The sequence below is a fragment of the Lepus europaeus genome, chromosome 18 (assembly GCF_033115175.1).
Source record: "Lepus europaeus isolate LE1 chromosome 18, mLepTim1.pri, whole genome shotgun sequence".
NCBI classification, from domain to species: Eukaryota; Metazoa; Chordata; class Mammalia; order Lagomorpha; family Leporidae; genus Lepus; species Lepus europaeus.
In genome coordinates, this window is record NC_084844.1 from 18,587,892 (window position 1) to 18,600,368 (window position 12,477).

At 54.7% G+C, this 12,477-nt stretch overlaps 1 protein-coding gene across 3 annotated transcripts in view; it reads right to left on the bottom strand.

Annotated features, from left to right (window-relative positions):
- Positions 1 to 12,477, bottom strand: part of PLEKHM1 (pleckstrin homology and RUN domain containing M1) — a 50,533-nt gene that overhangs the window by 5,637 nt on the left and 32,419 nt on the right. For all 3 annotated transcript variants that reach the window (XM_062175758.1, XM_062175759.1, XM_062175760.1), the window contains 4 exons: positions 11,880 to 12,150; positions 8,369 to 9,289; positions 5,348 to 5,493; positions 2,317 to 2,510 (listed from right to left, as the gene is read on the bottom strand). In XM_062175758.1, the coding sequence (XP_062031742.1) occupies positions 2,317 to 2,510; positions 5,348 to 5,493; positions 8,369 to 9,289; positions 11,880 to 12,150 (1,532 nt within the window). The remainder of the gene's footprint in view (positions 1 to 2,316; positions 2,511 to 5,347; positions 5,494 to 8,368; positions 9,290 to 11,879; positions 12,151 to 12,477) is intronic.

Below are 12,477 nucleotides of genomic sequence, written 5' to 3' on the forward strand. Positions count from 1 at the left end.
TGAGGGCACCGCGAAAAGTTTGTGACAAATGGGGGGCTGGTTCCTGTCCCAGCTGCTCCACTTCCAATCCAGCTCCCTGCTAATGGCCAGAGAAAAGCAGTGGAAGATGGCTCAAGTGCTTGGTCCCCTGCACCCACGTGGGAAACGTGGAAGAAGTTCCTGGCTTCGGCCTGGCCTAGCAGCCATTTGGGGAGTGAACCGACAGATGGAAGATCTAACTCTGACTTTCAAAATAAGCAAATAAATCTTAAACAAAATTCCGTTCCACTACAAGAAAATTATTTTTGAAATTGTGAAGTCCCTCATGTAGGGGATACTACTGGTATGGGACAACTGTTTCCATGTGTGTTGTGTCCACAGAGGGAAATTTCTTCTATAAATTCCCCTTTGTATAGAAGGAAGGTACTAAAGAAAACGCTGCCAACCCTCAGCTCGGAAGCCAGCTCCTCTGGAAGCTCCACTGGCTCACAGAGCCCCGGGTTTCTGAGATTTGGAGGAGCTCACAGGCCCTTCAGGGCACACAGCTGACCCTGGGTCCTCTGCCCATCTGAGGCCATCTGTGGGCCACCCAGGAAGGTCAGGAAAGCACAGGGAACACTGGCCCATGTTACAGATGGGGAACAAGCAAAGCAACTTCCTTGTTCTCACAGCAGGTCTGCTGTTGAGCAGGGCTGCTCCCATATTCTCTCCCCTGCCCTGTGCTGCCTCTGCTGTGGGACCTCCAGGCATGGGGGTTCTCTCGCAGGCTGGACGTACAGTGGTATACACTGCTGCTGCCCACAGACGGCACAGCAGCACCTGGCAGGAGATGGGCTGCCACAGGTGCCCAGCACAGGCTGCCAGTGAGGCTGCTGGAGAAGCCATCTCAGCAGGGTGGGCAGCAGGAGTATGGCCAACACCTGGAACCCCCCTGGAGGCTCCTGGTCTATGCAGGTGCCAGGGAGAGTGTGAGGCTCCAGGGGATCCCAGAAATGGCACTGCCCTGGACAGGAGCAGGAGGGCAGGTCTCTGGAGCCCTGGCTTGTGGAATCTCAGAGAATGGGAAGGAGTCAAGCCCACTAAGCTGGGGAGACTGAGTCCCAGCTAATGATCAGCTGGCAGAGCCTCCCAGCGGCCCAGAGGGCTTTCTGATCTTCCAGCCCTGCAGAGGAAACAGGGCTCAGGTGGCAGCTCTGTGGGGCTGTGAGGACCCAGTCTTTCCCTTTGCCTAGCAGAATCTTCCTGTAGCACCACCCCCCTTCCTGGAGAGCCACAGGGAAACTGTACTGCACAACCTGGCTCTAGGGGTAGCACAGACGGGCTCTGGGAGAACTGAGCTAATATGGGGAAGATGCAAAAAAAAAAAAAAAAAAAAAAAAGTCAGGTGCTCTCTGTGCCAGCCATCGGGGAAGGGGAGGCTAGAGGAAGGAGCCTGGAGGGACTTGTAAGCTACTCTAAGTCCCCAGAAACCCATGCGGGGCAGCAGGCACCAGCTTCTCCCCCGAGGGCCCCAGGACAGCACAGCCTCTCAGAAGGCTGCAGCCTGGCCTGTGACCCATGAGCTGGGAGCGTCTAGGTCCCTGCTGAGGCTGTGTCACCTCCCATCCCTGAGCACCCAGGCCTGGGTACAGAGCAGCTTCCTGAAGGGCACTGTGAGGGTCCTGTCCAATCTCACAAGCGTCGGAGACTCTTGGGAGGGAGGCCATGTGGACAGCAAGCAGCAGGGACAGAGGACTGGCCAGGCAGGGAGAAGACAGGAACGCAGGCCTCATCATCTGGCCTGGCATGCCTCTCGCCACACTGCCCACTGCCCTCCGCTGGCCTGAGTCCTCCCTAATCTTTGTGTGCAGGACGCCTTCCTTCATGGCCTGCGTGTGCCGTTCCTTCTGTCTGAACACTCTTCCCCCTCTTGTCCCCTTTCTAACGCCTACTTACTTTTCGGGACTCACCTTCAGAGTCACTTTCTCGAGACGTCGCCCTCAGTTCGCCCTCCTCTAACGTGTGGGAGATGTCCTGCCTCTCTCCAGCCCTCACTTCCCGGATGGAGCTGTTGGCTTACTAATGATCTTCCCTGTCAGTCCGGAAGCTTCCAAGAGGCAGGGCCCGTCTGCCTTGCTCAGTGCTGTATCCCACACACCTGCTCCACACCTGCACTTAGTCTGTTCTCCATAAATGTTTGAATGAGGGAACACAAGAACAAAGAGCACCCCCGAAGGCTGCAGGAATTTCTCAAGCCCAGCGGGAAGACCTCACCCCAGCTCGGGTGTTTCCCACAGGCACGCAGGCTGCCCAGGGGCAGGCCCTGTGCGAGTGCATGCGCGGGGAGCAGGTTCGCACCTCTTGCTCAGCTCCTTCAGGGCGCCGCTCCGGCACAGGCCCAGGTAATCCCCTAGAAGCTTCAGCTGCTCCCGGCTCCTGCCGATGAGGTGCATCCGCTCCACATGCTCGTACAGCGAGGCATTCACCAGCTGCAGGTTGATGAGGGGCTGGGCCCGGATCTGCATCAGGAACTTCAGGGCCTGCCGGCAGACCTGGGAGCATTACCGGGTCAGGGCGGGAAAGAAAGCGTTTGGAGCTGGCACTGTGGTGCAGCAGGTAAAGCCACGGTCTGCACTGCTGGCATCCCACAGGCGTGCTGGTTCATGTCCCTGCTAAAGGTCTGGGAAAGCAGCAGAAGATGGCCCAAGTGCTTAGGCCCTTGCCACCCATGTGGGAGACCTGGAAGAAGCTCCTGGCTTTGGAGTGGCCCAGACCTGGCTTTGCAGCCATTTGAGGAATGAATCAGCAGACTGAAGATCTCTCTGTCTCTTTCTCTTTCTCTAACCCTAACTCTTGACTTTCAAAAAAAAAGGGACAACAGCCACCATCCGGCGAGACTTCTGGGCCAGGCGCTGCACTGCCTCCTCACTCACTTGCCCTGCAGCCCCTCTCCAAAGGGAGACTCTGCAGATTTAGAGAGATGAACTGACTTGACCCGGTCACACAGCTCATAAATGGTACAGTCAAGATTTGGATATGGTTTATGTGACTTCCAAACCCACACTCCCTGGAATGGTGCCACTGAGGGCTCCTCCTGCCCAGGCTGAGATGGAAGGGGCTAATGTGGGCAACACCCCTTTCTCTCGAATTCACAGACCCTTCACACTCTTTCCTGTTCTCCTGGCCCCCACGTTCTGGCCTGCAGGAAACAGGCCGCCCCTCTGGGTCTGCAGCAGGCTCCTGCCACAGGAAGCCACAGAGCGATGGAGCTTAGCAAGTTTCCTCGAGCTCCCTCAGCTCTCATCAGTGCCGCAACCAGCGCTCCCCAGGTCTCTGTGTGGAACTGAGTGGTCAACTCCAGCTTCTCCCAACAGACAGGGTGTTGAGGGTTCTGTCCTTGGCCCTGATCCCAGTGCAAGTGCCAGTGCCAGTAACTGAGCACCTTCTATATGTCAGACACTAAGCTAGGGCCCCTGCCCAACTTCGCTCCTCATCCTCACAGCAACTCTTGGGGGACAGAGTCATCATCCCCACTTCGAAGATGAGGAGAAGGAGATGAGAATTAATGGAAGCAGGGTGGCTTAAGCAACCCACCTTTATGAGTAGTAGAGCCCAGGTCTGAGCTGTGCTGCTACGGGAGACACCATGCCCCCAACTAACTAGTGAGGCCCCTCTCCTGTGCTGGCCTCGCTGTGTGATTAGATGCATGGAGCAGCTGAGCCGGAGTCAGAACTGGATTGAATCCTGTCTCACCACTTCCTCCCCTGATGACTTTGTGAAACCTAACACTCTGCAACTGTTTCCTCAACTGTAAAATGGGGAAAATAAAAGCGCATATCTCACGGGATTATTTTGAATTTAGATTAAAAGCAACAATCTGTGCTGTTGGCAAAGGACCTGCACACTATGTGAGTACCTGCTGTGGCCCAGCTGTCCCCTGAGGTCACAGGACATAATGGACCCCCAGCAGACCTGGCCCTGTAGCCAGGGCCTGCAGAGGTCTCTGACCCCCTGTCTCCCAGCTCTTACCTCCCCCAGCAAAGGAGAGCCCCTTCTTTTCTGATATTCTAGAGCCCTAAGGTGCCAGCCTCCCAGCCTGGGGGCAGCCCAGCAGCAACGCCCCTGCTGACTTACGTCAAATTGTTGTCCTCCAGCTCTGGCCCAGATCTGCCTAACTCAGCCTTGGGCCTGGGTGAGGCTCAGATGAAATGACACAGGAGCGTGCACTGACAGCTGCCCTGTGCTCCCAGGGCCTGCTCTTATCCTGTGGGCATGGAGGACACAGACAAAGAAGCTCCAGTCCTGCACTGACATCCTGCCAAGTGCCAGCTGGGCCTCAGCACAAGTGGGCCAGCCACTCTCAATTTCTTGGGTCAGCGGCCTAGAGAGGGAGCTGGGTATTTCCTGATCTCAGATAGGCCGAGACAAAGATTGTCATTTTCTAGTTGAAAAGAGGAAGTGGCACACAGATTATAATGATGACTAAGGAGAGGTTCCCAGCGGAATCAGGATCCTAGAGAGAACAGGTTTTATGGGCAAGGGGTACTCTGCAATTTTGATAATTCTGAGGTTTAATTTTCTCTATTTGAGGACAAGATATACAACAACAAAGCCCAAGCTGAAGAAGTCAAATTCTTCAGGGGACAGGGTTTTGGAGGTGGAGGTTGGGTGGGGTCCCCTGATGAGGACACACCCTCACAGAAGCCTGTGCAGGTAGCCATGGGTCTCGAGAGAAGCAATTAGTTTTTTTCCTTGTGTTTCTAAATTGTCTCACTGGGTAGAAATCTGTGCTGTTGCCAGGAAGCCAAGTGTGACCCTTGAGGCAGAGCGTGACCACGTGGATAAGGTGCAGGAGGTCTGCAAAGCTGAGGGAGGGGGTGGCAGGGCATGTTGGAAGGTGCTGCTCTAAGTGACAAGGATGTGCTACCACAGCCATCCTCAGCACCAGACAGCACAGACCGTGTGACTGACCCCCATTCCAGACAGGACACTGAAGTCAGTCTGCGTGGTAAGGGGAGCAAGCTCACCTGGAGAAGAGGAGACTCTGGAAGACCTCAGAATACGTCTTACTCGAAAGCGTATGGTGGACACAGAGGTGCCACGACAAAGTAGTAAGTGAGCAAGTATGTCATAAAAGCACAGTGAGTCCAGTATGATCCCAACTTTGTCACAAGTAAATGCCTTTGGGAATAAAGGCACAGAGAAGGACAGGCATCAAGCTTTTCTCTTGTTGAATGCCCCGGATCACAGGGCCTGAAGCACCCTCACTTCCCTGCAGCCAGATTCCTCCAAACAGGCAAACAGCTAAACAGCAGCAGCAAGGAGAAGGGAGCATTCCCCCATCACTCAGCGACCTGTGCGGCCAGCATGGGCTGGGCCCAAGACTTACCGGGCGCTTGGTGAGGTCCCAGTTGTGGATGATCCTGGCCGGGATCACTGAGATGTCATCTTGGTGGCAGATGTCACAGTAATAGAGGCCAGAGAAGGCACAGAGCTTGGGTCGTACAAAGGAGAAGCCGATCTGTCTGGAGCAGCCTAGGGAGATAGGTGGTGGGTGAGTAGAATAACGCAGGAGCTATGATGGCCTGCTAGGGTTTTTTGTTTTAAATTTATTTGAAAGGCAGAGCATCAGAGAGAGGGAGACACAAAGAGACAGAGATCTTCAATCTGCTGGTTCACTGTCCAAATGGCCATAACAGCCAGGGTTGGGCCAGTCTGAAGCCCAGAGCCAGACATCTGATATAGGATGCTTGTGTCGCAAATGACAGCTTAACTTGCAGTACCACAAAACCAGCCCTAGTTTTTAAAAGGAAAGTATGATAAAAATAACCACCACTCAGGGCCACATGGGAGTACTAACTCGAGTTCCAGCAACTCTGCTTCCCAACTAGCTTCCTGCTAATACTCCTGGGAAGGCAGAGGATGATGGCTCGAGTACTTGGGCTCCTGCCACCCATGTGGGAGACCTGAATGGCTTTGGCCCAGCCCTGGCTGCTGCAGACATTTAGGGGAATGGACCAGAGGATGAAAGAACATGTTCTCTAACTCTTATAAATGAATAAACCTTCACATAATAATAACTACCACTCAGATTTCCACCACCCAGAATGAACCCTATTAATGAGCTGACAACAACTCCGTCTTTCACAGCTACAGAGACTGATGCTCAGGGCTGCAGAGACATCTGCCTGGCCACACAGTGATTAAGTGGCGGAGCTCACATTCAGATCACGTTCTCGCCCACAGTACCTAGCTGCTGCATTTGTCCTTGGTCTCCGCTGCTTGCTCAGCAACACCAACCTCCTGTCCACTGCTCCACCAGGGCCCAGAAATGGAGGCAACCAAGTTGGGGCCTGGGCAAGCAGTGAGAGTAGGGAAGATGAGGCCAGGCACAGGGATTGGATAGGAAGCCAGCAGGAGGCAGGGCAACTGCACCTTGCTTGGCACAGGCTTGAACCTGGAGCTGCCTGATCTCAGAGAGCAGCTGGGGCAGTGAGAGTGACAACAGGGGGTGCCCAGGGCAAAAAGTGAAGGCCCAGTACAAATCCAGGGTTCATCCTTGCCTGCACAGGGACAGAACCAGAGGTCAGCTCTTCCGTTTATCAGCTGCCTCATCCTGACCTTCACCTAATTGTTCCAGATTCCATTATAGAGTCTGTAAAACTCAGCCCCTACTAGCTATTATGTGGCACTACTACAAAGTGTAAGCCAGACCAGGCTCTGAGAATGCCCTGCAAACCACAAGGCACAACCCACATGTCAGTGTAGGTGTCTGCCTGGCCCGAGCCTTGCACATGGGGTGGCAGGCAAGCCTAGACTCCATAGATTCCTGGCCCCGGCTGGCAGGTGGCTGTCCCTGTAGCAGTCACACCCTCAGCAGGGAAACTTGGTCTCACGGCCCTGGACTCCAGGCCCCCGCAAGCTGAAGAGCAAAGTGAGTGCAGGGGGTGGGCGAGCGCTGAGCAGCTGCTTGCCGAGGTTTTCTGCAGGAAGCTCTGCTCAGCCCAGTTCTCCCATCCCCCACAGACCACTTCCTTTCAGACACCTAGGGAGGCTTTCCCTCTGCTCTCAAGGCTGCTCCCCACCAGGTCGGCTTGGAAACCTGGGCTCCGCTTCTTGCTCTGGCTTTGAGCAGGGCCCCATGCTGATGGAGCAGGCATCTCCCTGTGGACAGGGCGAGTGGGAAAAGCTAACAATGAAATGTTGGCAGTGGGACGTCACGTGGCATGAACAATACGAATGTGGTGTCCTGTCCACAGGCTCAGGCTCTGGGGCCTGATGAGCAAGGTCCTAATTCTGCTTCTGCTACCTCATAGCAGTGTAAGCTTGAGACAAGGCACCTACCTTACCAGCTCTGACCTGTTTCCTCATCTACACACAGAGATAAGTGTGGCACCCATGTCTATAGGGTTGTGGTGAGAATTAAGTAAGGGCCAAATTAAACATCTGGCCCGATGCCCTGCATAGAAGTATCAGATATGCCGTAGTGATGCAGCAGACACACTGGCGTGGAATGCCACCTATCACGTGCTGTTAAGGAGAAGAGAGCCACAATGGGGAGCAATATGTAGAACTATGCTGCCTGAGACAGTGGCCATGGGCAGCATGTGTCCCTAGCACATTACCACATGTAGCTCATAGCTACCACAGTGGAAAGCATGGGCCTATAACACTCTTTTTTTTTTTTTTTTTTTGACAGGCAGGCAGAGTGGACAGTGAGAGAGAGAGACAGAGAGAAAGGTCTTCCTTTTTTTTCCATTGGTTCACCCCCCAATGGCTGCTGCGCTGATCCGAAGCCAGGAGCCAGGTGCTTCTCCTGGTCTCCCATGCGGGTGCAGGGCCCACGCACTTGGGCCATCCTCCACTGCACTCCTGGGCCACAAGAGAAAGCTGGACTGGAAGAGGGGCAACCGGGACAGAATCCGGCGCCCCAACCAGGACTAGAACCCGGGGTGCCGGCGCCGCAGGCAGAGAATTAACCTAGTGAGCCGCGGCGCCAGCCCTATAACACTCTTATCACCACAGAAATTTCTACGGGACAGCACCAAGGACAAGCAGGATGAGCCCAGTTGTGTAATTTTAAAAATTATATCCACCTAAGAAAGGAAGAAGAGCATTCAGAAAGATGCCATATCCCAGCTTCCAAAGAATACAGCAATGTAGTAATAAGATAATGCGGGGTGGGGGACAGGTCCCTCCCATCATCTGGAGGTGGTGGAGAGAGAAGGGATGGGGCTGCCCAGGGGCAAGGTGCAGGCCCCAGGAGCGGAGGCTACAGGGCAAGTCTCTGCTGCACCATCCAGGGAGGGATGGAGGCACCTGTGGGGTGCCAGGAAGGGGCAGGGAGCCCAAGTCTGGAACCCACAGGAGATAGGAGGAGACTGGCAGGCTGGGGGTGGCAAGTTGGCACCTGCACAGAAGCAGCCCTGGGAGTCCAAGCCCTTCTCCGTGGGGATGGCCACCAGGTACTGCAGCAGGAAGCCGTTCTCCCGCGTGGCAAACTTCAGCACCTCCTGGCAGCTTTCATCCAGACTCCCGCCAAGTGTCACTGCCTCCTCAGCCGTCTCCAAGTAAGACGCCAGGACCTTGCGCACCAGGTCCCTCCACAGGGCGGCCTCCTCGGCGTTCCCAGCCTGCAGCTTCAGGACGGCCTTGGCTGTGATGATTTTGAAGAAGGCCGGGCCCCCGAGGCTGGTGTCTGGCAGGACATCTCGAATGGTCTCCACGCCATGGCTGTCACTCAGCATCTTCTCCTCATTTCTCACACGGAAGCATTTCAGAGACTCCAAGGACAGGGAGAAAATATAGGGCATCCAGGTCCTGTCCGTGTACAGGTACAGAAGGGACTCCTTAATAGCGTCCGGCTCTGGAACTTGGGCTGACGACCAGCTGAAGTGTGTGCCCTGCAGGGCTGTAGACTCTGGGAGTAGGTCTGAGTGGGAGGGGTGGCTGCCCTGGGGGGACTCAGGAGGGTCCTCAGGCTGCTCTGGGTACTGGATGTTCACCCACTCGTCCTCCTGCTGAGGCCGGACCTTCTGCAGGGCCTCCCGCACGCGGTCCAGCCAGTCCTCGGCCTCATCCTGTGAGGAGGCACGCAGGGCCAGCTTCTTGCCAGAGAAGACCAGCTCGAAGCGCCCATCGCTGTGGGCCGGCCCCACAGACTCGCAGCGCAGCAGGGAGCAGCTCTCCACGCAGGTGCGCTCCTCGTCGCTCAGGTAGAGGCGGAACTCCAGCGGGGAGAGCTCGCAGAAGAGCTCCTTCCAGATGCCCATGGCCCCCCGCCGCTCCACGGTGCCCAGCTTCATGAGGCCGCGGAATGGGTTGGACAGCCCTAGGAGCAGAAGAAAGCACTTCAGGCTGTGGTCTGTCCCTTTGCCACCCAAGGCCACCTCTGGTGTATCGTGACTGTCAGCAGAATACAGTCCAGCCATGGGCATTGTCAAATGGGCTCCTGAAAGCCAAGAGTTTTTGAGTGTCTCTACCAGGTCCTCACCCTCCTCTTGACCTGGCTCCCTTATTTCATGGAGGAGATAAAGCATTCCAAAGATGACCTCTGCACGACCCAGCGCACACACCCACACACACACACCCCCTTCCAGCACCTGTGCCCACGCTCTGACTTCCCTCCTGTCGCCTGGGATGAACCGACTGCTGCGTGCAAGGCTGCCCCCGCCCCCGCATTCACACAGGAGTCCCCTAACGCACCAAGGACACCTCTCCCACCTGCTGCCCTTTCGTCCCTCCTCAGTGGCATCAGTTCCATCAGCACACAAACAGGCTGCTGTTTCTCCCATCTTTAAAAATGCCTCTTGTCTTCACCCATGGCTCTAATTACCCCTGTTTCTGGGTCCCCTTCGCAGCAAAACTGCTTGAGGAGCTATCAAAACTGTCTCCAGTTTCCTGGCACCCATTCCTACTTGGATCTATTCCAATTGGGATCTTGCCCCTCACTCCACTGAAACTACTCCTGGGAAACCACCAATGCCCTCCTCATTGCCAAACCCAGAGGCCATTTCTGAGGTCCCATCTTCACTCTTCTTCTTGTCTTGCTCCTCCTCTCCCTTTCAGATTGGAGGCCCTGGCATCAGTCCCAGGCCTCTGTCTCCTCTCTGTGGATCCACTTCCTGGTTGATCTTACCTGCCCTAAGGGTTTCATGCCAACAAGCCCTACCTTTGCATCTCCAGTCTGTATCTCACTCTTGAACTTCAGATTCGTATGTGCACCTGTTCCACATGGGTCTACCAGGCATCTCAGAGCTGACGTAATGTTAAGACGAGGAATTCTCCCACCGCAAACCTGCTACTTCCCTAATGCTCCTCCTCTGATATATGGCAAACTTCAACCTTCAGTTGCTTGGGCTAAAAACCTTAGTTACCTTGGACTTTTTCCTGTCACAGGCCACATCCAATCCGACAGCAAATCCTAGTGGCTCTAGCTTCCAACATATATCCAGAACCCCTACTTCTTCCCTGACTCCACCACTACCTCTGGGATGAATCCACTGTCATCTCTGTCTGGGTCACCTAGTACCTCCCCCAGCCGGACTTTCTCCTGCAGTCCCTCAACACAGGAGCAGGATAACCTGCTTCAAGAAGTCAGGCCACAGCCCTCAGCCCAGAATGCTGCAGTGCTTGCCATCTCCTCAGAGCAAAAGCCCACGTGCCTTCTGAGCCCCCAACCTCAGTTCTCACTCCCCTCCCCCCGGCCCCCGCTCCAGCCACCCTGGTTGCCACTGGTTCCTGGACACACAAAACATGTTCCCAGCACGGAGTCTTAGTGCCTCCCTCCCTCCACGTCACCTTGTGTGTGAGGGCTGCCCTGGCCAGCTGACGTGCAATAGCACAGTCTCCACCACGGCACTCGCTGAGTTAGTGTTCCCGCAGCTCCTAACACCTCCTGACCATACTCTGCATTTAGCTTGATTTATTTCCTGTTTCTCCTACTAGAATGTAAGTCCCATGAGCACAGGGACTGGCTTGGCTTCCTGCCGTGTTCCCAGCACTTCAAACAGTCCCTGGCACATCACAGATGCTCAGTGAATACTCTGAATGAGGGAGTACGTGCCAAACACTGCTCAGTGCATTCTGCTCCCTGGGTCTGCCACCTTCCAGGGGGTCCAAGGGAGACATAACTCTCTCCTAGCCTGGAACAGCCTTGGTGATTTCCAATGAGATCATGTAGATTCCCTACCCCTAGGGAACCTGACTGGTGGATAGGCAGGAAACAAACCTTCATACCTTCTGTTGTCCCATGGGTGGAACATAAAGCCAAAAGAAATAAGCAGCATCCACCCCCACCCCAGGCCTCGTAGAATCTGCCAGGTCACTGCAAACAGAACATGAGGAGTGCAAGTCTGGGGCTAGGGCACACTTGGTTGTTGGTTTGGTTTGAAGAGGAAACCCATTACCAGAGCTGCAGAGAAATTAGGTTATATAAGTTACTGGCACTTTCTGCAATTACCAGCTGGCCTCGCTGCAAACAGCACAAGACGATGCTAAACAAACAGCAGCTCTGATAAACCCCACAGGAGCTGCGGAGTAAACCGCATGGGACACAGGCCTGTGGAAGGACCATTCAGAATACCCGGGGCTTGGAGGAGCAGCGTTTACTCGGAGCTACAGACCGAAGTGAGAGCTCTCCACCATCAGGTGTGAGAGAGAAGTTTCAGGGAGAGTATTTTCTGTTTCAACAGATGTAATGGTGTTGCTGTGCCTTCTAGGTAGCTGAGCGTGATTTTATTAATGAAAAGATGCTACTGTCCCCGAAGTGCTCTTCTGAATTACCGAGCATGCCTGCTCCTTAATCACACGCCAGGGGAGGTTTTTCTCGAAGGAAGGTACTACCTGTTGGTAGTGCAGACAGAACGGTAGAGCTGCTTTCTGAGGGGAATGGCCCATGCTGATTCTGCAGAGCCACCTACCCATCTGCCTCCGGTGTACCACCCGGAAGTTCCTGGGCTCCTGCGCTGGGGCTGCCTTGGCTCTCCTGGACCCTGGGGAAGGCGTGCACACTTTGTCTAGTGCCCCCAGGGAGGAGCTCTTTCTTGGTCCTTGAGAAAAATGCCTGTGGAGAGCAGCCCTGGTTTCTGGAGCCCCTCTGCAGGGCACCAGGGAGTGAGCAGAAGCACTCTCTGGTGGTGGCTCCTGGGGAGGCCGGTAGAAGTCATCTTCTGAGATCCAGCTCTTGCCTTTCTATTGAGAAAGAAAGAGAGACAGGGATAGTTTGTTTTTAAGTTAAAATCCAATAATTTTGGCAAATTCAGAGTTGTGCAAACATCACTATAATCTGAGTTTAGAACATTTTCATTACCCCCAAAAGACATCCCAGATCACTCGGCAGTCACTCCCATTTCCCTCAGACCCCTCTGCGCTAGGCGACCACTAACTCTACTTCCTGTCTCTACAGATTTGCCCATTTGGGCCATTTCATAGAAACAGAATCGTGTAACGTGTGCTCTTTTGTGAGTGGTTCTTCCCCTTCACATGATGTTTTCAAGGTCCAACCATGTTGGAAGCACA